The sequence below is a fragment of the Carassius carassius genome, chromosome 35 (genome assembly GCF_963082965.1).
Source record: "Carassius carassius chromosome 35, fCarCar2.1, whole genome shotgun sequence".
Taxonomy (NCBI): Eukaryota; Metazoa; Chordata; class Actinopteri; order Cypriniformes; family Cyprinidae; genus Carassius; species Carassius carassius.
This window is the reverse complement of record NC_081789.1, coordinates 5,820,656-5,845,098: the sequence shown is the minus strand read 5'-3', so window position 1 is coordinate 5,845,098 and position 24,443 is coordinate 5,820,656. Positions and strand designations below refer to the sequence as shown.

General features: G+C 42.7%; 1 protein-coding gene across 3 annotated transcripts in view; it reads left to right on the top strand.

Moving 5' to 3' along the window:
* Positions 1–10,828: 10,828 nt before the first annotated feature.
* The window catches only part of myo3a (myosin IIIA), an 84,784-nt gene continuing 71,169 nt past the window's right edge, over positions 10,829–24,443 (top strand). For 2 of the 3 annotated variants that reach the window (XM_059524341.1, XM_059524342.1), the window contains exons 1-2: positions 13,495–13,700; positions 17,163–17,346. In XM_059524341.1, coding sequence (XP_059380324.1) covers positions 13,684–13,700; positions 17,163–17,346 — 201 coding nt within the window. In that variant the 5' untranslated portion in view covers positions 13,495–13,683. Of the gene's footprint in view, positions 10,956–13,494; positions 13,701–17,162; positions 17,347–24,443 lie in introns of those variants that run through there. The other variant, XM_059524340.1, reaches the window with a different exon arrangement.

Here is a 24,443-nt window from a genome sequence, read left to right as displayed (position 1 = left end):
GGTCGATCCTGTTTTGTTCCTCTGGACCTTTGCAACTTATCTGTAGATACTAATGAATGTACTGTTGTTTCCTTTTAACAAAAATGTATTGCTATTAATAAGTAAATATCCTTTATTTGTTGCACTAAATAGATAAATTTGATTTCCATCTTTACAAACTATATTTATTATATTATTATATTATATTATTATATTAGTGTTATATAATTTAATGTTTTATCTGGTACATTTATCAAGTCATACATGAAGGGGACATAATGTACTGCATGAGTCTGAGCATTAATGAGCCCTATTTCATATCTTAATAACCATGAGCATCTTGCATTAGGCATCTGTCGGCATGGCCTTTTTTCCTCATTATGATCTTTATTGTCATTGTAAGGAAATGGCAAGCATAAAATGTCAAACAGTGAGTGAATAATGTTCAGAGAGAGATGATGAACCGCAAATGTAAGTCGAACATATGCCTAAGGCATCAGCCCCACAGTCCAATGGAGAACGTATGACTTCTGTTTCTCTGGATTGATTAATTAAAGTCTTTAATTCATCTTCATATCTTTATAACCTGCTTTGACAGGGTCTTGCTGATAATTTCACACGTTTGGCAATGCAACCTGCAAAATCTGTTTAATTACAAAAGGCAAAGGATCACCAATAGATTATAATCATTGATACAATGCAGAATGTTGCTCAATGCTGGGCTGGTTGATTTTTGGTATTCACTCAGTACCTTTGCTTTTATTGTTACTAACAGCTGGTCACAGCCAAGCATTGCATTGAGTAGCTTATTAATGGGGCAGTTCATCAGACTAAGTGCAGTTATTCCACTTTTTTCAAGGTCTCAATAAGTATTAATATGTGTAGTGTTTACAATCTTAAAATTAGGATTATTGATTGGAACAAACCCCCAAGTATTTAACTGCCATATAAACCAGAATATTCGCAAGAGTGATCCAAATTGAGAGTATTTACTGGATACAGATGCACATTTCAGGATCTTACTATTAAATGAATACTGTGCATTTGGACATACTGAACATGTTGCTTTTTACATAAGCATATTCAGATAGAGAGACTTTTTTTTTACCTACACTCTCAAAAAAGGTTCAAAAGTGGTACCCTTTCAAAAGGTAATAAACCAAAGAATATATACCTTTAAGGTTTTATTATGCACCCTTCATGGCTAAATAAGGTACAAAAGTGTACTTTTGAAAAGGTACCGCCCCCAGTGACAGCTTTTTGCCACAACTTCAGAAACGCCCTTGCAATCACCCATAACACTCAAACATCTGCATAGCTGCACTCTCAAAACATTCAGAACACTTTAGCAACTGTACAGCAGCACACTACCACCACCATAATGCATTAGTATTTTTTGGGGGGTTGGTGAATCATAGAGACTGTGCTTTTTCACTTTGAATAAGAGGCCAGAACAGGTAATGTGTCTGTCTGGCTCATTGTCTGAAATGGGGGGCCGGCCTTTGTACAGAGATTCAGTCCAAGTAGGTTGTGGGCCCAGTGCCCACACTAATCATGAGGTCATTACGGCCACTGCTGGGTCTCCGCCTGTGGGTTGGACCGCACCATTTGTAACCCAACAGAGCAGGAAATGAGGCACTTTAGCTGTGGTAACTCAAGCCCGGGAGATCCAGTTGAGGTAGCACCACTTAAGGAGCCTGATCAAATTGGACCCCTTTGGAAATGAAGGCGGTCAGAGGCCAGGGAGACCTGAAGGGGGGGCGGGGATGTGTCAGTGTGATGCATGACGAGGGGCCTCCTCATGGGCCGAGACTTGAATGACTTCATACAGAGTTATTGATTGCCTCTGGTCCTCCCATCAGCCTGTGATTGATAGTCCTCTTTCTAGAGGTTGAAACATCAGTGCTGGCTTTTTCTCACTGCTTCGAATTATGATGTTTTCCTGGGCTAGTCACATGAGGGAAAGTGCTAAACACAGAAAGCGAAGGAAGGAAAGTGACAGGGAGGGTAAAAAGAGATGATGAAGGTACACAGGAAGAGGTAGCGGCATCTTCTGACAGATTCTTTGTAGGGTGCACGCAGCAAGTGAGCAACATGGCATCTGCCGTCTCCTCCGGCTTGAAAACTGAACCTCGGGCAAGGGAGGGACCTAATGAACACCACAGGAGCTTCATAACAAACAAGAGAAACAGGGAAGCAGCCATGAATATTTCAGCTTTCTGCAGCTCTTCAAGTATAATGCTCTGTCTCTGCAGGACACACAGATAAACAGGCGCATAGAGGTTGGGCAGCAGCCCCTGTTGGGGAGTGTTGTCACCAGTGAAGTGTGAAAGGCTGCTGAAATTGATTGACAGAGAAAAAGATGCTTGTCTATGCTTGCCAATAATTGGGAATTATAATGGGAGTTGAATGCTGTAACTTACTGGACATCCACTCAAGCAAAGAGAGGAAGGAAGTCAGTGTTGATTGATGCAGAGAAGGGTAGAATGGATTGATGGCTTGGATTTGTATGTGGCACGTAACTAGTCTATGAACCGGTAAATTATTATAGGTCTAAATTGGGCCTTTGCAACACCTTTGGTTCAGCAAAGAACCATCATCATATACTGTAAAGAAGTAGTTTTAGCAGTCTAGAGTTCTTGAGGTGATTCTTTTAAAATTAAAAAGTGCATGCTACATCAGTGTTTTTATTTCTGGGTTTGTTAAATCATATATAGGCTCCAACATATACACGGTTTTCTTAAACACTATATTATAAAAAGTTCAGTGTTCTCCAATGACATTAGGCTGTAAAACCTAAAATAAGTAGATCATAAAACATTCACACTGTCAGAGTTTGGGACTGACAACTGCATTTACTTGAATGTGTTAGTCTCGAAATTTGCTGTTTACACTGCAGCTTATAATAGTGGCTTGAATGTTAAAGAATTGCTGGTGGGACTTTGTGACTTTTGCCAATAACTAAACACCAGATTTGGGAGGAATATTTTAAAAACATATTCCATTGCAATTACATATTACTTAATGAAAAAAAAAGTATTCAATAATGTAATCCAAGTACCTCAATGTATTCTGATTACTTTTGGATTCTTTCAAGATCACATAGTATGTAAATAAAGTTAAGTAAAAGCAGTATCAGCAAAGGCAGCATTTAAACTATTTGATTCATAATAGTTGTAACTATACTGTAACTAAATGGCCTGCTATGTGACCAGAACGTATGCAATGTATAAATGTGTATAATGTATAAACATGCAATGTGAACGTATGCAATGTATAAACGTGACTCACATTTCACTGCTGGTTATATATGCTCTATATATAATTGCGTATGTGATGTATGTTTATGTGAAGAATAAAACATCTTGAATCTATACATTGTTTATGTTCAGATTAAAGCGTAACTTAACGTATCCGTGTAACGTATCATTATTTTTGTTTTCTTTGCACAAAAAAAAAAGTATTCTTGTAGCTTCGTAAAATTACGTTTGAACCACTTATGTCACATGGATTGTTTTAACGATGTCCTTACTACTTTTCAGGACCTTGATCATGTTAGGATCCTTGCTGTGTGAAGATTGCATGTTTCTGCTCTCGTTTACCCAATAATCCAAAAACATGCAGAAGAGATAACTGTGTACATTCGTGTGTGTTAACCATGTGATGGGCTGGCCATCCACCCATACAGATTGTTTCGCTTCTTTCAGCCCGAGACTCTGGGTCAGGCAACCCTACAAAGGACAAGTAGTCTGGATACTTTTTATTACTTTAGCTTTCAAAAACATCCTTTTGGCAAAAAAGTTCTGTGACATGGTACAAATAAAACGCTACAAATGCAGCAACTAAATATATCGGTACTTACCATACTGATACTGAAATAACCCTGTCTGCTTGGTAATGGTGCTGTCATTGCCAGAAGTGAAGACACTAGATGTCTCTCTAAGATAGAGAAATCATTAAATATTTTCAGCAGTGCAGGCTTGGATGTAGTAGCAATCACAGTCAATCTGTTGCACTCTTAGAGTCATTGTAGGTTGAGTCAGACCAGAACAACAGCATAACCTCAAAGAAATCAAACGGTCTCTTATCTAGTGCCTGCACTGTAGGTAGAAACTCTATCACACTGTTATATAGCCTGATGTCTGGTGTCATGCCCCATTACAGTATGAGTGTCCAAACATCTGCCTGTTTTAATCTGTCATCTGCAAGTGATATTGCATGCCTTCTTCCATAGGTCACCTCTGCCTAGCAGCAACATGGAGCTGATATTAGAGCAACCGTCAGAAGCCAAGCATGTTATTACAATATTGTGTTACTTTTTGTTGATGAATAATACATAATACAAAGAGATAACCCAACTGTAGGCAGGAACTAGCACAGTCTCCTTCCTCTAGCTGCAATGGGAGGCTATGACTGATTGATACCTGAGCATGTAAAAGCAACAGTGAACTGTAAGTTGAAGTTAATTTACTTGCATAGTGTTGGCTTTTACCTTTTGCTTAATGTTTGGATCTAAAAGCAGGTGTTTCTAGGTTTTTTGCAGAATTAGGGACACCACAGTATTAGTTAAACACATTGCAGTTCTTTGCTAATAGAGGAAAAAAATGATAATAATCTGTTTTTACAAAAGACAAACAGTAGAGCTAACTGTGAAACTGGCTTTATTGGATTTGAGTTGTATTAGTTATGTTAAATGCATTTCTTTTTAATGTCTTCGATGAACTTAGTAAGGGCAGGGCTAGATAACCAAATTTGAGTGATTTGCTTATACCTTCAGGTGTGGGATTGGCTGTAATTCAGTGCTTTGAATGTGTGCTTGTACATGTACCTTGTTTTAATACATGGCTTTGTCACAATGAGACTTCATAGGGATGTGCTTTGATTTGCATCTAAAGTTTCAGGTAAACATTAGTTACATTTTTTTTGATTCAATGATGATGAGTGACTTTGGGAAACCATTGATCATTTCTGCAGTAGCATGGCGAATTAATATATTATTATTAATAATAATACTGTAGTACAACCGGTTAAATATAGTATACTTGGAGTAAAATGAAAAACTTGCAAAACGTTTTGTGTCAAGTGCCATTGTTAACTTCTTAATGTGCATATATATATATATATATATATATATATATATATATATATATATATATATGTTTGGATTGATTTTTCTTATTTTGATAGCTTAAAGATCATTTGTTGTCACTGTAATGCTGTCTTAAAATGAGTCTTTCTTCTGCTTTTTTTCCTCTGCATGCTTTGCCCTGCAAAGGTTAAATTGAAACTTCAACCCACTCACAGCCTTGTAAATTAGCTCAGGTCTCCTTTCTTCCCTTGGAAGTCCTGGCTCCTGTTTCCTTACTCTCCTCAAGTTGCTTTGACTTTTGTTCTTTAAAAAGGTGAAATAAGGTGACTTACCATAGTACAAAATGTATCTTGAAATGTTTCAGAGTGCTGAGCACTTTCATAAAGTTGCTCTCTGGATACAAAGCAGGCAGAGATGACATCTGGGCAAAACAGGTAAACAAATATACAATGAATTCATTATTGCATTACATTTATAATTGTGCCATTTTTGTACACATTATTTCAGTGCAAGACCTTACACCCTACAATACAAGTGCGAAGTGCTGCACCATATTTAAATTAAGCAGGCAAACACACCTCCTTTATATGTAATTTAGCCTTCTTATTAGATTGTACCATTTTCCCACAAAGTATTGCTATTTGCCTTTTACTTTCATTGCAGAATTTTATTAATTAAATGTTTGTGTATATTCTGTTGTGATTGTGGCTGCAATAATTCAGCAAATTGAAGAACGCTTTAACCGGGTATATCTGATGAATATTTCTGATGTGTGGTAATGACTGAAGACTAGTTTGACCCATAGGGCCCTTTTTTAACAATCTAAACCAAAGTGTAAAGCACACGGCGCAAGTGCACTCAGGGCGTGTCCAAATCCACTTTTGCTATTTTAACGACGGAAAAACGGTCCGTGTGCCGGGGCGCATTTTTGGAATGGGTTGTCCCTATTCTCTTAATAAGTAGGGCTAATGGGCGTACGTTCAATACACCAATCAGAGTGTCATCTACCATTCACTTTAAAAGCGAGATGTGCTCGTGGCATGGCTGATCACTATTTACATGGCCGAATTTGTTGGCGGAAAAGCTGAATGCTTCTCAAGCGAAGAAACAGATCTGCTCATGCGCGAAGTTAAAGCGCGCGAGCAGATCATCTACGGGACAAGCAGGAATCCATCAAAGCTTTCCGAGGTCAAGAAGGCGTGAGATGATGCGTTAGATGCAGGCTTTCAAATAGCTCTGCGCGATGAGTCACTTAATATATATTTGTGTGTATTGGCACGATTGTTCAATGAATTAGCCAATTTCATTCATCATGATAAGTAGTAAAATTCAATTAAATTAAATCTATGCATTTAGCAGACGCTTTTATCCAAAGTGACTTACAGTGAATTCAATCAATTTTTGCCTATCATGGGTTCCCAGGGAATCAAACCCCCAACCTTGCGCTTGATGTGCATTGCTCTACCAATTGAGCTACAGGAACACTGTAGTAGTAGTAATAGGCTGAATTGCAAATAGATAGCCTAATTCTAATACAGGCAATGACCATCCAACATTACATTTTTATATTTATGTAGCCTGCACAATAATATTCTTTTACATTGTAATCCTTTTGTTTTTAATATTTGGGATGCTTCTGTGATGCGCATACCTGTGTGTAATAAGCAAAGTCAACCGTGCTGTGGACCAGCCCAGAGGCACATTTTCTACCAACGCGCTCTTGTATTAACAAAACAATATTGCACCATTGACTTTAGACTTTTGACCATGTTTGAGTTGGTCTATGGTGCAGTTTTTTTCAGCTCCTTAAAATAGCACTGCGCCAGCAATGCGCCTGAACATACCTCTGTTTTAGACCAGCACGCCCATGGGCGCACAAATGGGCGCAAATTAAACGATGTGGCGCTGGATGGGAGAATGCGAACGGCGCCGGACTGAAACTAGCAAACACACTTGCGCTGCGCCTTGCGTCGTATTGCGCCGGGTGTATGATAGGGCCCATAGTGTGCAAGCTTTGTATATAGCTGACCAATCATGGTGTGCAATAAGAGAACATAATGCAAATGCACATATAATGTTTGAGGACTGCAGAAAGCATGTCCGTAAGAAATAAATAAATAAAATACCTATAAAAGACCTTCACAACAACCTGTCAAAAAGAAATTATGAAAGTGATATATACTATTGTATTCTAATATATCATACTGAAATATCAAATTTTTTGTCATGGTTCTGCCTTCATGTCCTGGTTTTTCTCTAGTCTTGTGGCAGGATCATGACAGGCCCGTATTTTGTGTACAAGCACATGGCCTTGTCTTTGGGCCATGTGCTTGTGTTGTCTCGTTTCCTTGCCCCGCCCCCCTTGTTACCCTAGTTTTGTCATCATTGATTTCCCTGTTCCACCTGTTGTGTTCATTATTAGCCTCCCTTTATTAACCCCTTGTGTTTCTCTGTCCTTTGTCGGTTCATTGCCAAACGTTGTTTAATATTGTCAAACATTGTCTAATATTGTCGAGTACTGTCAAGCTTTGTCACTGTCCTTCGTTAATTAGATATTGCTGTGAGTATTTTTGTCTAGAGTTCTGTTCTGCGTTTAATGTTAATTGTTTTGTTGTTTTAGTCATCGTCAAGTCTTAGTCAAGTCCTAGTCAAGGCTTTTGCCTTTTTGTCTTGTTTTGCCCCCTCGTGGGTTTTGTTTTCCTATTTTTGTACAATAAACTGTGTTGCTGTGACTACTGTCTGCATTTGGGTTCATCCTCCACCACCCTCATAACAGAATGAACCGACCACGCAAGAACTCAGCAGACAGGATGCTCTCCAATCGTCAGCGACAAGCGGATCCTCTGAGGCACTCCTGGTTGTCATCCCCTACTGACAGGAAGGGGGTCACCCTCCCATATTCGTCCGAGGGTGAGTGGATCCTGCAGAATTATGCCCGGCTATGGGAGAGTTTCTCCCAGGAGGAGTCGCAGGTTTCCCCCTCGATATCCCCACCTTCACCCAAGCTGTCAGTGATCCCGGAGGGTCATGTCCCGGCTGTGGTTACCCAGGGGAATCAGGCTGGCTCCACTTCCACCCCTGAGGCTTCAGTCGTCCCCAAAAGTCTCCGTGGCAAATGAGGGAGACGGATTTCGTGGGATTCTTTGTCAGAGTCATCCTCGACTGAGTCACCGGTGCCTGAGACTGCCTGAGACTGCCTGAGACTGCCCTCCCAACTCCAGTCACAGATCCCGCTGAGCCTCACCCACCGGCCACATGTCCGGCTCTGTCTTCCACACCGCGACCAAAGAGGAAGAGGAGGAGAAAGGGAGCCTCTCGCCCTTCATCTCAGCCGGTCCCAGAGCCCACTACTGCAAGCGCTGTCCTAAGCGCTGTTCCAGAGCCCGCTATGGCAAGCGCTGTTCCAGAGCCCGCTACTGCAAGCGCTGTTCCCGAGCCCGCTGTAGTGAGTGCTGCAGAGAGAGCAGCGGCCGAGTCAGCTGCTGTGAGCGCCGAACCCCAGTCAGCTGCCGTGAGCGCCGAACCCCAGTCAGCTGCCGTGAGCGCCGAACCCCAGTCAGCTGCCGTGAGCGCCGAACCCCAGTCAGCTGCCGTGAGCGCCGAACCCCAGTCAGCTGCCGTGAGCGCCGAACCCTAGTCAGCTGCTGTGAGCGCCATACTCCAGTCAGCTGCCGTGAGCGCAGTACCCCAGTCTGCTGCAGACGATGATCTCCCCGAGTCAGAGATGGGGAGCTCTATACCTTTTTCTGCTCCAAGGTCACCCGCAGTAACTCCTGTCGTCTTGTCTCCTGTTGTGTCCCCTCCTATCTCCCCTGTCAAGGTGCCTACTGTTTCCCCCAAGTCATACCCTCATGTGTCTCCAGCCAAATTCCCCCGGAGTCCCAGTCCTCGTCCCGGAGACCCAAGAACCCCAGTCCTCCCATCCACCCTGGACTGCCCCCTAAGAACTTGTCTTTGGGCCATGTGCTTGTGTTGTCTCGTTTCCTTGCCCCGCCCCCCTTGTTACCCTAGTTTTGTCATCATTGATTTACCTGTTCCACCTGTTGTGTTCATTATTAGCCTCCCTTTATTAACCCCCTTGTGTTTCTCTGTCCTTTGTCAGTTCATTGCCAAACGTTGTTTAATATTGTCAAACATTGTCTAATATTGTCGAGTACTGTCAAGCTTTGTCACTGTCCTTCGTTAATTAGATATTGCTGTGAGTATTTTTGTCTAGAGTTCTGTTCTGCGTTTAATGTTAATTGTTTTGTTGTTTGAGTCATCGTCAAGTCTTAGTCAAGTCCTAGTCAAGGCTTTTGCCTTTTTGTCTTGTTTTGCCCCCTCTTGGGTTTTGTTTTCCTATTTTTGTACAGTAAACTGTGTTGCTGTGACTACTGTCTGCATTTGGGTTCATCCTCCACCACCCTCATAAAAATTTTTTAAGGAATATCATGCAACCAAGGTATTTTTATTTTTATTAACATTTATTAAATGTTAAATTGATCTAGGAGGTTGCCAGAATGTTGCAAGGTTGTTAGGGTGCTTAAGGTGGTTGCTTACTGGCCCAAATGAAGAGTCCATTAACTTCAGTACCTCAGACATTAAGTGTGAGCAGCAATAGTGATGCTTACTTAGCAAGGGCCACTTAAAAATGCATATGCTAATGCACCTCATAACTTCTGAGTACTGTACTATAGGTAGGGGAGGTCATGTTACACACTCACACCCAATGTCTTGTGATTTCTGAGTGCTGAGGTGGGCTAGTCTTATCTTTCGTTTTCTCCTGTGTCTCTGTGTCAATGAGTTTTGTAACATATATAATATCCATTCATTATTGAACATGCCTGAAAGATCCTCACACACTTTCCATTGAGTCCTACATGTGTTCAGTTACATGCTACGTGGTCTCAATGTTTAGAAGGCTAATCACTCGGCATAAGTAATGACCGATAATGTCCTGTCATGTTTAGATGATTTGGTTGTTTTCTTAACTTTTGCATGTTTTTACCAAAAAGAAGGTAGGCCAACATGCTTCTTTCTTTTGACTGCATCCTGAAACAGAATAACTTAATTGCCACTTTCTACAAATGAGTACAACATTTGTTTTGTAAATGGAATCAGAGTTTTGTTCTTTGTACAACAAAGGGTGAAAGGAGCCACTGCCAAAAGAAAGATTTTACAGGAGTAGGTAAAAGGATAGAAGATTTAGCGTAAATTACAACATCTCTCAGTGGGGTCTAGTTGGTTTGCGACCAAATGTTGGTTGTAGTTGCTGATAAACTTATATTTCTGTTTGATCATTTTATTAACACAGTATCTGTCATAACAGGGTTGAATGATTGAGCTAGATGTATTCAGGCAGCATGACAATTTGTATAAAAATTGAGAAAGTGGAACCAGATTATGTATAGTACTTCTCCTTCCACCATGTGAAAAATTAATGGAAAAAACCTTCTCTAATAAACAAGTAATAGCATAACAATTTGTACCATAGACAAAATTGCAATTTCAATAGATTAAATACTAAACACTGCATGAAAGAGCTTTCTCTGGTGTAAAACCCCTAACAACGTGTAAATATGCTTCTTAAGCTAATCCGTCTGGTTACTTTCTTTGGGCTAGAGAGGTAGTTTTCCTGGAGTTATATTCTTAGTTGTTCTAACTAGCTTTGGCGCCTGTATCAATGAGTATCTAAATGAGGAAAGGCTCATGGCGTAGGCGACTAATTCCACTTAATCCTAACATATCTTCTGCTGCTTAGTTTTGTTTCTGGTGCCAGGCATGGCTCGCTGGGATTAGCTTTAGCTGTGGTCAACTCCTCCACAAGTGTTCACACACTTCGACTGCTTCAGCAGGGTCAATATGGAATTATTCAACAAAATGTTCATCGACCATTTAAGAAAGGAATGTAAGTGACATGTTGAACTATGCAGTTTTATCTTAAAAGTGGGTTTAATTGCAGTTAGAGTAGAAAAAGTGCTGGTTGAACTTTCAACCGGTAGGGTTACAAATGATAAGTCTGGTAGAGAGACTGTATAATAATTTGGTGATTACTAACAGTAGTTAAATAATTTCAAGCTTGATTAACTATTGTTTGGAATTTATGTGTTTTTTTTTTCTTTTTTCTTTTTTTTTTTTAAACAGAAGTGGCATGGTTGCTCTAAAAAATAGTGTTTTTTATATATATATATATATAAAACAATGTTTAGACATATTATTACTTTGAACTAACAGGATAGTTTAATCAAACCTTTTTTTTAAAATGAAATTTCAAACCCATATTCTAATTTATTTTTTTTTTTTAGAAAAACAATAGGACAATGTTTAAAGAATGTTTACATAATCAGTTTTCACACAATTCTGCACAATTTAACTGCCTTAGTAATGTTTAACGGCCATTAAAGGCCAACTATTCTAAAAGTGGACCCTACAATGCTCTACAACAATAATTTAAAAAAGGGAAAAAAGAAAAAGAAAACGAGGTATAATTATTAAGGTGAGTGATCGGATACCTGATATTGTGGAAGAAAACAGACAAATTCCTGTATGCTTGTAAGCCAAACTCAGATAAGCATTAAAGGGGTCATACTGCATGATGTGATATCAAGTTGTCCTTTCTCTTTGGAGTGTTACAAGCTGTTGTGAATACAACCCGAATTCCGGAAAAGTTGGAACGTTTTTTAAATTTTAATAAAATGAAAACTAAAGGAATTTCAAATCACATGAGCCAATATTTTATTCACAATAGAACATAGATAACGTAGCAAATGTTTAAACTGGGAAATGTTACACTTTTATCCACTTAATTAGCTCATTTAAAATTTAATGCCTGCTACAGGTCTCAAAAAAGTTGGCACGGGGGCAACAAATGGCTAAAAAAGCAAGCAGTTTTGAAAAGATTCAGCTGGGAGAACATCAAGTGATTAATTAAGTTAATTGATATCAGGTCTGTAACATGATTAGCTATAAAAGCTTTGTCTTAGAGAAGCAGAGTCTCTCAGAAGTAAAGATGGGCAGAGGCTCTCCAATCTGTGAAAGACTACGTAAAAAAATTGTGGAAAACTTTAAAAACAATGTTCCTCAACGTCAAATTGCAAAGGCTTTGCAAATCTCATCATCTACAGTGCATAACATCATCAAAAGATTCAGAGAAACTGGAGAAATCTCTGTGCGTAAGGGACAAGGCCGGAGACCTTTATTGGATGCCCGTGGTCTTCGGGCTCTCAGACGACACTGCATCACTCATCGGCATGATTGTGTCAATGACATTACTAAATGGGCCCAGGAATACTTTCAGAAACCACTGTCGGTAAACACAATCCGCCGTGCCATCAGCAGATGCCAACTAAAGCTCTATCATGCAAAAAGGAAGCCATATGTGAACATGGTCCAGAAGCGCCGTCGTGTCCTGTGGGCCAAGGCTCATTTAAAATGGACTATTTCAAAGTGGAATAGGGTTTTATGGTCAGACGAGTCCAAATTTGACATTCTTGTTGGAAATCACGGACGCCGTGTCCTCCGGGCTAAAGAGGAGGGAGACCTTCCAGCATGTTATCAGCGTTCAGTTCAAAAGCCAGCATCTCTGATGGTATGGGGGTGCATAAGTGCATACGGTATGGGCAGCTTGCATGTTTTGGAAGGCTCTGTGAATGCTGAAAGGTATATAAAGGTTTTAGAGCAACATATGCTTCCCTCCAAACAACGTCTATTTCAGGGAAGGCCTTGTTTTTTTCAGCAGGACAATGCAAAACCACATACTGCAGCTATAACAACAGCATGGCTTCGTCGTAGAAGAGTCCGGGTGCTAACCTGGCCTGCCTGCAGTCCAGATCTTTCACCTATAGAGAACATTTGGCGCATCATTAAATGAAAAATACGTCAAAGACGACCACGAACTCTTCAGCAGCTGGAAATCTATATAAGGCAAGAATGGGACCAAATTCCAACAGCAAAACTCCAGCAACTCATAGCCTCAATGCCCAGACGTCTTCAAACTGTTTTGAAAAGAAAAGGAGATGCTACACCATGGTAAACATGCCCCGTCCCAACTATTTTGAGACCTGTAGCAGAAATCAAAATTGAAATTAGCTCATTTTGTGCATAAAATTGTAAACTTTCTCAGTTTAAACATTTGCTATGTTATCTATGTTCTATTGTGAATAAAATATTGGCTCATGTGATTTGAAAGTCTTTTAGTTTTCATTTTATTAAAATTTAAAAAACGTCCCAACTTTTCCGGAATTCGGGTTGTAGATAAGATCCCTAAATTTGCAAAGAATAAAGTCTCTAAAAAGTTAAAACTCCTCCACACCTCATTTAAACTTGCCCCCACACATCCATGTCCCTGTGTGGGAAGATTTGCATAACACCGCCCAAATGTTCAAGCAAAGAAAGGAGTAACTTTTGTTCTTGCTGTAGTAGCGACGCCGTTGTGGAGATGCTGTTTCATTGTGAAAGCAAAGCTACTTTGTTTGGTCTTCAAAAAGAGGACACAACTAGAAATCAGTGGTTAAGATGCATTCACAACACTGTTCCAGAATAGTTCAACCCAAATATCCAGATGTGTGCAACATTTTATGGAGGACGAGGACTGTTCCCTGGGAGACAAGCCTACAATGCTGGTCTTCTGACAAATAATGCTGACTCACAGCCTGTAAGTATGTTTCCATATTTAGAGGATTTGCCACTGATGATTCAAAGTGAGTTTTGAGCAGTTTAGAGTAGACGATTGTTTGTCGACGTTGTTTGTCGATTCTCAGATCACAAATGCAGACATGGTTTTATGTTTACGTGGCACGATGCAACCTGTAAAAAACAGTATATGTCATTATAATCAGTATTTATGTCCCCACTGGATGCTTCCAATGCCTCGTTTGTAATGGGTTTTATTGGTTTTGTCTCGTCGAGCCGGGACACACACATAACAAAGCGCTGGATAGCTGGCCAATCAGCTATCAAATAAGCTTTGTAAAAATCTACACGTCTCAGAAAGACAGGGCATAGAGGAGAACCAATAATTTACAGTATGTGGAAAATAATGTTTTTTGAACCTTAAACCACATAAACACATTTCATTACACCAAATACACAAAATAACGATCTTTTTTAGCAACGTTATACAAGCCCTTTAAAGCATTTCTTAGCAGAGCTCTAGAAAGTCAATATTCATTTTGAGACAATAGAAATATTCCCTTTGAAATCCATTCTGTCTGGTGTGATAATTGAATGGTCTCTTTGTGAAATTAGCTTACATGCTAAAATACACAATGCAGCTTTTTCACTGTCCAGGCTAATGCTGGAGTTCATTAGGAATCCCATTCTTCTCTGTGGTTTTATAGCTGGCACAGCAGGTTATGGTAGCCAGAGTGGTTCGTACTGTTTGACACATGCAGAGAACAAAAACGAATTCAGGAAAGCTGCTTGAATCAGGGTATCCGTTATTTACTCACATTAAAGAGACATGCCTGCATTCTCTATCACAACAATAATGAGACTATTATGAGGCGCTTAAGCCACAGGGAGCAAGAGCTTTGTGGGAACTATTTAAATGAAAGGAAGGGATGCAACATTGGCAACAATCCTCTTATCTACTTCAGTTTTATTACTGAATGTTATAACACAAACAGTTCCTCTCAGTTCAAGGGAAAACAACTTTGTTTGAATGTATTCTACTATTTGTTTAAGTGATCAGACATAAGATTTGCTTTTGATCAGGTGTGTCCAAACCTTCACCTGTAGGGTTCCTAGCATTGTCTCAATTTCAAAGGCTGCATCCTCCAATGCATCCTTTGCAGCGTTTGTACATTTTTGTAATTTTAGATATTTGATTGATTTGAAACGAAGTACTTACATTTCCACTCAATAGCATCCTGTTATCATTTACACAATTAATCTTGGGAAAGTCTGGGTCGTGAAGGATCCATCTGCTGTATCTTTCATGTCCTGGGAAAGTATGTTTCAAGGATCCATTTTAATGAGATTTAGAGAAGGAACGGTTTTTGTCTCACTGTTGTAATGCATTCAGTCTTCAAATGTGGCCTCTGTATTGGGACTAGGCATGTGCCGGTATTAGGTAATGCAATATATCACGGTAATAAATATGCACGATATTGTTATCATGGGCACTTCTAAATGCCGTGAATAATGATGCATTACAAATCATTCAGAATTTGGGATGCATTATGCAACTGGTCAAAATGCACAACACCACTGTATACTGCTTGAAAGAGCTGTACACTCTGATGTAAACAAGCACGAATGAGAAGCACATGGGAGAACACGTGAGAGATGCTGAATGAAAGCACATTCCCTCTCTGACAGCAGATGACGCTGAACTGCAGAAAATGCAGCCGTTACCCTGGGAACCCCATAAATAAAGCAGCTGCTCTACTTTCTAAAACGTGTTTTAATAGATTTAAATAGCCATTCAGATTTGTGGATTTGCTATGGTGTTCATCACAGTGCCAAATACTTAAATATGTAGACTTAATAGGCTATTCATTTTCAAATTATTTTTTACATTTTAATCTTGACTACAACATACCCTAGATATTGTTTGAAGGTGTTTTGATTGTTTATTGTTTGTTCACACTTATCATCAGTTAATTCATTAGTTAACATAAACTGCCAATTAAAAATTCTTCTGAACATTCATCAATCTTAGGCATTCTAATGTTTAACAACACGTCAGTAAAATCAAAAGTTGCAACTGTGTTATTTAATGAGCTAACATGAACTAATACTTGTATTTTTAACAAAGATTAACAACTTCTGTAGCAAATGTAGCTATTGCTCATGTGAATGTTAACGCATTAACTAAGGCTACCTAATGAGGGTTTTTTTTTAAGTGATTACTATTGGTCATATAGTTCTGTTGCACTTTAATCTATGTAAAATGTTTAACTTTATACATTTTTCTGTTTTGGTTTATTGTATTTAAATATTCAGTTATTTTTGTTATAAGAAAAAAAGTTATTGATTCTGTTATACTGTATTATGGCCACTTTCTTGAAACTAAATTTCAATATCGTGATAATACTTTATACCATGATAAAAACATTAGCAATTAACCACAACATGAAAATTTGATACCGGCATATCGGTAATTGGGAAACAGTAACACACCAGCTTGGAAGATCCAAGTGATCCTGATGACCTTGATTAGGCCCTGATGTGTGTTTAATCAGGGCGAGAGCTAAAAATTGCTGGAAGGTGGCCTTCCAGGAGCAGGACTGGACACCCCTTTTCTTGGAGGAGAGGAAAATGGCAAAATTTGGATTTAACAAAATACATATCTAGAAATCAGAATTCCATAAACACTTGGCTCTTTTAATTTAGGACAGTGAACAGCCAACTAGCAAACACCTAGAGCACATCAACCACTACAAAGCAATGCCCTGCAAGCCACCCATAATACTCTAGCATACTTGTTTGCACAGGCAAGCATAATTCATGTTTTTTCAGAACTTGTAAAACTCTGATAATTCTATGGGGTAAGTTTCTGTCAAACTTTTTGCATTGTGTAAATCGAAATATGTTTTCTTTCTCTATGTTATAGTTATTGCTATAGGTTTTGTCAAGCAATATCCACATAATGTTGGCTTTGAAGAAAAAACTTCTGAACCCTTTGTAAATTGGTTCACGGCATCCTTTGATCTTTCAGACCTTGATAATATCTTCCTGCTTTTCTCGTAAATTGAACCAAAAAGTTTTAGTATAAAGTTTTCTATCCCATCCACAATGACAGGTAAAAGCCAACAACTTTTGCAAAAAGTCTGAGGGATTCGCTAAGTCAGACATAATAATGGGTGAGTTTATCAGGTAGAACCTTTCTACTGTAAATATGGATTTTTGTTAATCCTGAACCAACATTGCTGTCATACAAAAATAGTCCTAGCTGTACCAAGACTAATTTTAAAGCCCATGCCTTACATATTAGTGCGTATTTTCATGCAGAACTTCTTTTACTCATCACTTTGTTGTTAAAAGGTGTTATCTCATTTGTACAGGCATCACAAGTGAAAAACAACTTCCAAGTTAACAACTATAAGTCACATGGAAAAAGAACGGGCAGCCATCTGAAACTCAAGTCTCAATGTTTGCTCTTTTTTAATAGGAGATCGCTCGGGAAGATGTTTCCTCACTCGGGAAAATCCATCATCTTTGACAGCTTTCCAGATCCATCTGACACCTGGGAGATCATTGAGACTATTGGTAAAGGGACTTATGGAAAAGTTTATAAAGTGCTTAACAGATTCGATGGCAGCAAAGCCGCCGTCAAAATACTGGATCCGATCCATGTGAGTAAAACCCTGCTAGATCAAACCTGTATGTGGTGTGTGTTTTTAGGTCACAAAGAAAAACAACAAACATGCACATTGAACCCTGAGTTGTAATTTTTAAACAAAGAGCAAACTCAAGGTCAGATTTGCACAGAACTGAGGTTAAAAGCAGAGAGATCTTGTAGGCCCTTCAGGTTCAATTAGTTCACATTTGTGCACATATGCGTGTATTTGCACATTTGTGTCTACCTATCAGAGTGTTTACGCCTTAAGACAGGCCTACAGTCAATTACTGACCACTGAGAACATCTACTCGCCACTGTCATATTAAGAAGAGAACATCTATATCCTGCAGATAATGCCAAAAGGCTCTCTCTCTCTCTTATTATTTCTCTAGCCACACACTCTATCTTTTAGTGACTGGGCAAATAAAAGGGCCCCTAACAGCACATACCCAGACTAATCATGATGAGACGGCTTTTCAGAAAATGTGCAATTTGTGTTCATTTACTTCACAAGAGTTTCTCCAGTTCACCCTTTCAAGGTCCTGAAAGGAGGCTTGGAAGTATTTCAAAGGCTTTTGGCTGCCAGTATATTTAAAATTACTCCTCTAAATCAAATAAATCTACGCTTAATTTAATAGACTGCAGCTGCCGTGGTCATTGTACCTCAGATATTCACAAATATTTATTCTCGCCACTTTCCAAGCACAGGAAATGCAGTAATCATGTGTAGCAATAGAAATATGGAGCACTTTTGAAGCCAAAAGGCATCACAGAAAAGACCAATGCACCGTATCCATTAAAATTCGAAATTCAGGGGTTGTTTTTCCTCCAGGTTCAATCAGTAAACAGTAATTTTCCAACACTGGAGGCGTGGAAGCCAACAAACATTATTTCAATATATCCCTCATGTGCAGTGTAGCACTGTGGCCTGTGGGGCTTTATTAATGCTGACATTTCATGGCCATTGCAGTTTTGCTAAATTCAATAGATAAAGTGACCTGCATATATATATATATATATATATATATATATATATATATATATATATATATATATATGTATGTGTGTGTGTGTGTGTGTGTTATTATTATTATTTTTTGTTTGTTTGTTTTTTGCATCAGTGACTCTCTTTGAAACATTAAACACTGAATAGTTTAAGAAATTTTTCTTTTTACTCAAAAATGAAAGTAGATGTTTGGACCATTGCCCTGTGTCTCTGTCACACCCAGGGGCTGGCTATGCTTTAACTAAGCCACACCCCTTCTCAACTTCCACCTCGAGGAGGTCCCCAAACCCGACCCAATGGCCAAACAACACGAGAACAAGTAAGTGATAAAACAATCTTTATTTAAATATTTAAAAATAGCTTAGGGAATAGGGAAAAGGGCAATTAAAACTAAACTCTGACTCGGCCCTCCAGATGGGCTATGGCCGGGAAGAGGTCAGGGAGCAAGGGGGCCACGGGGATCCGGGGCGTGGGGCTCGGGCCCCGGCCTGAGTCTTAGGTATCCGTAGCGCCCTCCTTCTTCCTCCTCTTCGCTGAATACAGCTCACGGTAAGTACTGGTTCACACAGTTCGTTCTCGAGGTGCCCACTCTCTTTCTCTTCCTCCACAGGCAACGGCTCTTCGCTGATTACAGCTCACAGTAAGTACTGATTCACCCAGTTCGTTCCTTGGGTGCTCACGCTCTTTCTCTTTCTCCACAGGCAACGGCTGGGACACACAGGCACAGTTAGTTCAGCTTGGTTTTGCTCTCACCTCTTCGCTGATTACAGCTCACAGTAAGTACTGGTTCACACAGTTCGTTCCTTGGGTGCTCACTCGCTTTCTCTTTCTCCACAGGCAGCGGTCGCTTTCTCTTTCTCCACAGGCAGCGGCGTAAGTACAGGTTTCCTCAGTCTCTCCTCGTGTTACCCACTCTCTCTCCTTTTCTCTCCACAGGTATCAACTTGGGCACAATAGCACAGTTAGTTTGCTTCGAATGGCTCTCACCTCTGGGCTGGACACAGCGTACTGTAAGTACAGGGTTCGCTCTATTCCTCCTCGTGTTATTCACTCTCTCTCTCCTTTTCTCTCCACAGGTATCAACTTGGGCACAATAGCACAGTTAGTTTGCTTTGAATGGCTCTCACCTCTGGGCTGGACACAGCGTACTGTAAGTACAGGGTTCGCTCTATTCCTCCTCGTGTTATTCACTCTCTCTCTCCTTTTCTCTCCACAGGTATCAACTTGGGCACAATAGCACAGTTAGTTTGCTTTGAATGGCTCTCACCTCTGGGCTGGACACAGCGTACTGTAAGTACAGGTTTCCTCTGTTTCTCCTTGTGTTACTCACTCTCTTTCCTTTCCTCTCCACAGGTATCAACTTGGACACAAAACACAGTTACTCTGCTTTGGATGGCTTTCACCTCTGGGCTGGACACAGCGTACCGTGCTATCTCCGGAGATCTGAAGCACGCTCACAACATATACTGTACTGAACTAGGCTAGGGCCAGCAATCTCCTTGTCCTCCCACGCCGAAGTGCGTGAAGGCGGGGGTTTATCTGACAGGACACACGGCAATACACAGCAGCCCACAGCAATATACAACACCACGTCAAAATTATAGGTTTTCACAGCACGAAGACTCACCCACCACACTCAGTGTACGGAAAGGACACCCGTCTTCCTTCACTTCGCTTGGTTCGGATCTGGCGATGGAATATGCGGCCTAGCTAGTGATGTCGTCGTTGTGACTACTTCAATAAGTATTCCTTCGGCTCTCCCACCACACTATATTAGGGGTAGGGCCACCCTCCTCCTCCTGGAGAGTTCTACACAACGCCAGGTCAATATACAGGGCACTTTCGACTGGCTCTTAGTACTCACATCAATGCCACTTCCAATCCCCTTTTTCACGTCGTCTCAGTTCGCCGTATAATCTGTTCACTTCTCAACCTTTAAGGTTCGCGATGTCTCCACAATCATACAATTCCAGCCTGAGGGAGAGAGAGAGTTAGACAGCTACCAGCAGCGTACCAAGACGGGCACAACCCAGTGCTTCACACACACCAAAAAGAGCTTCCCAGACTGTGAAATAACTTGGCCTTAAGTACTGCCTTGTCCAGCGTATCCTCCAATCACCAACCGCTGTCCCTAACTAGGCACAGGTGCATCGAATTCCCTGATTTTCCTTCTTACGGCGCTACCGGAAGTTCCGGTGTTCTGTTTTTCCGGTCCGGGCGGAAACACTTCCGGGCGGAACCAAACTTCCCGAATTTTGGTTCCGCCCCTAAAGATCGTCACCTTGTGACATCCTCCCCCGCCCATCCGTTCTAGTCCCTAGAACGTCCTCGGGCTGTCCACTCCCCATAGCGGGCAGGGGGTCGGCCTCGGTTCTCTCGCTGGGATCGTCTCACTGGTGAATCGGGCTCAGCTTGTTCAGGGGCTGCTTCTGGTTCTCTCGGGGCGATCGGGGGTGGTGCCACCACGGGTCTCCCTGGTACCACAGCCCAACCTTCAATCCAGGGGGCCGCTGGTACAGGTTCCGTGGGGACTTCTTCCACGGCTTCAGGGTAGTTAGGGCATGGGCGAATCATGTTCCGGTGCACCACACGGTCGGGGCCTGACTTCCCTTCTGGCCGGATGGTATAGACCGGCTGCCCCGGCCTCTGCTGCCGGCAGACTACATAAGGGGTGGCCTCCCAACGGTCACTCAGTTTCCCCTTCCCCTGCCGCCGATTATCTCTCACCAACACCCTCTCTCCTGGCAGTAGAGGGGCTTCTCTAGCAGTCCGATCATACAACCGCTTACTTTTCTCTCCTGCCGTCTGTATCCTTTTCGACACCTGCTCGTAGGCGAAATGCAAGCGCTGGTGATGGCGCCCCACCCACTCCGTTACACTTGCTTCCTCTTGGTCGGCTATCACTCCTAGGACCAGGTCAGTAGGCATTCGTATGTGTCTGCCAAACATCAGGTAAGTGGGAGCGTAACCCGTAGTACTATGTATACTGTTGTTATAGGCCTGTAGGAGGTTTGGCAAGGCACTCACCCAATCGTCCTGCCGTTGTTGGTCCAAGGTCCCCAGCAGCCCCAATAGGGTCTGATTGAATCTCTCACAGCCGCCGTTCCCCTGAGGATGATACGAAGTGGTGTGAGTTTTCGTGCAACCGTACAACTGGCATAGTTCTCTAATTACCCTGGACTCAAAGTTGGCTCCTTGATCGGAGTGCAGAAACTCCGGGCATCCGAACGTCTGGAAGACGGCCCGCCATAAAACTGTAGCGGTGGTGGTTGCAGTCTGGTCGAGGGTGGGGATAGCCCAAGCGTACTTTGTGAACAAATCCGTTATTACCAAGATGTTCTGGTAGCGATCTCGTGGTCGGCCCAGTGTCAAGAAGTCCATAGCCATGATATGAAGGGGGGCCTTCGCATGGATGGGTACCATTGGCGCTCGGACCTCCCGTCTGGACTTAAACAATATGCATCTCGGGCAAGCTTGAATTAGGGCGTGCACCGATGCCTCTAGCCCGGGCCAAAAGAAGAATCTCCTAAGCAGGGACACGGTCCTCTCCTGTCCCTGATGCCCCAACTGGTTGTGGTACGCCGAAACTAAAGCCGTTACCTCATCTGCGGGTACCACGATCTGGCGTACTTCTTCGCCCAACTTCGGGTCACTGACCCTTCTGCACAAAACGCCATCTCTCAGCTCCAGCCTGTCCCATTGCCCCAGCAGCCTCCTCCCAGTATCCGTCTGGGCTAACCTCTCCGCTGGCGTCAGCCGTCGGCCCTGTTCCAGCCATTCTCTTACCAGCCGCACATCTTGATCCCTGGCCTGTCTCTCCCTCCACCGACGGGGATCCCATCCCCAGTTCTCAGGCACGGCCTCTTGTCTGCTGCCTGGTGCCTCTACTGCTCCTACCATATAGCCCTCCTCCGGGCTGGCCCCTCCGGGGCTTTCCGCTTCGGGCAGCCTTGAGAGGGCGTCCGCGTTCGTGTGTTCACGCCCTGGTCGGTACTGTAGTTGATAGTCAAAGTTGGCCAGTTGGGCCACCCACCGCTGCTCCACGGCTCCCAGCTTCGCCGTCTGCAAGTGTACTAAGGGGTTATTGTCTGTAATGATCGTCACCTTGGCACCCCAGAGGTAGTCTTTAAATTTCTCACTTAGGGCCCACTTCAACGCCAGCAGCTCCAATTTGAAAGAACTATAGTTCGCATCGTTCCTCTCGGCTGGGTGGAGGCTCCGGCTGGCGTACGCGATGACCCTCTCAACTCCGTCCTGCCGTTGAGCCAACACCGCTCCCAGCCCGAGATTGCTGGCATCTGTATACAAAAGGAATGGTTTTGTGAAATCTGCGTATGCCAAGATAGGGGCCTGTAGCAGCTCCTGCTTCAATGTCTGGAACGCCGACTCACAATTTGCATCCCAGTCTACGTTGGGCGACCCCCGGCCCCGGTTACGACCTGTGCCAACCAGCAACTGATTAAGGGGTTTAGCAATTTTTGAAAAGTCCTTTATGAAACGCCTATAGTATCCCACAAATCCTAAAAAGGATCGCACTTGCCTCACTGTCCTCGGGGCCTTCCAGTCCTTCACGGCCGATACCTTTCCAGGATCTACGGACACTCCAGCCGCACTGACCACGTGGCCCAGAAAGTTGACTTCTCTCCGTAGTAAGTGACACTTATTGGGCTGTAGTTTCAATCCGTACTTCTCCATGGCCCGAAAGACTTCCTCGAGGTGCCTCAGGTGTGAATCAAAATCTGGGGAGTAGACAATCACATCATCCAGGTAAACTAATACTGACTCCATTAACTGACCTCCCAAGCACCGCTGCATCAGCCGCTGGAAGGTGGCCGGAGCGTTACAGAGCCCGAAAGGCATCCGGTCCCATTCAAATAGTCCAAACGGGGTTGTAAAGGCAGTCTTCTCCCGGTCTGCTTCGGCCACCTGCACCTGCCAGTAGCCACTGGCCAAATCTAGGGTAGAGTACCATGCCGACTGCGTGAGGCTGGCAAGCGAATCTTCGATCCGTGGCAAGGGGAAAGCGTCTTTCTTAGTCACGAGGTTCAGCTTACGGTAGTCCACGCAGAATCTCCAAGCCCCCGTCTTCTTTTGCACCAGCACTATGGGGGCCGCCCACGGGCTGCTGCTTTCCCTAACAACTCCTTGCTTCAGCATGCCTTGCAGGAGTGTACGTACCTCGGTATACAAAGTGGGCGGAATTGGGCGATACCTCTCCCGGCTGGGCCCTGCATCCCCGGTAGGTATATGATGTTGTACCACCTGGGTGCATCCGTAGTCTTCATCGTGGGTGGCGAACACATGCTGCCATCTCCGAAGGAGGGCCTGTAACTTCTGTGTCTGTGCCTGCTCTAAATCCTCCCCTTGTAACGACTCACCCGCCAGGTGGCTCGGCACACTCCTCTCCATACCACCCCATGGGGTGTCTACTTGTGTCAGGGCCACCTCGATGACAGTGGGGCACACCTGACGAAAACTAATATCCCTCTCTTCCCTTACTTGGTGGGATGTAACCGTTGTCAGACGGGCTAATCGTTGGTGCCGATGTAGTTGCACCGCGTATGGATGTACATTCCGTATCCTCACGGGGACTCTCCCCCGCCGGACCGTCGATAGTCCTCGTGCCACTTCCACTTGTGGACAATCCACATGGGGCTCCACCAGCACCCACTCTTCTGGGCCCGCTCTTCGGGGCGGTACTCGCGCCCACACAACAGCCTCACTTTTTGCGGGGACAGACAAAGCAAAACGACACATCACTCTTCCTACCTCTTCCTGTTCCCTGCGGACTTGGCTCATTTGCACCCTTCGACAGTCAGCTACCACACACTCCCACTTGGGCCTCTCTGCAGGTGGTATCTTCGATACGGGCCTAGCCCGAAATAGCTCTTCCCAGCAATCAGCGAGGACATTCATGCCCAACAGGGCTCGATGTGCACCCAGACAATGGTCTTGCACGATAATCACACCTTTCTGGGGGACCATCACTCCGTGAACCTCTAGGTCCGTCAATCGGTAGCCAATATATGGGATGTCGAGGCCGTTTGCGCCCTTCAGAGTAAGCCAGGGGGCCTCCGCCCCTGGTGCCCCTTGTTTCCCAAACA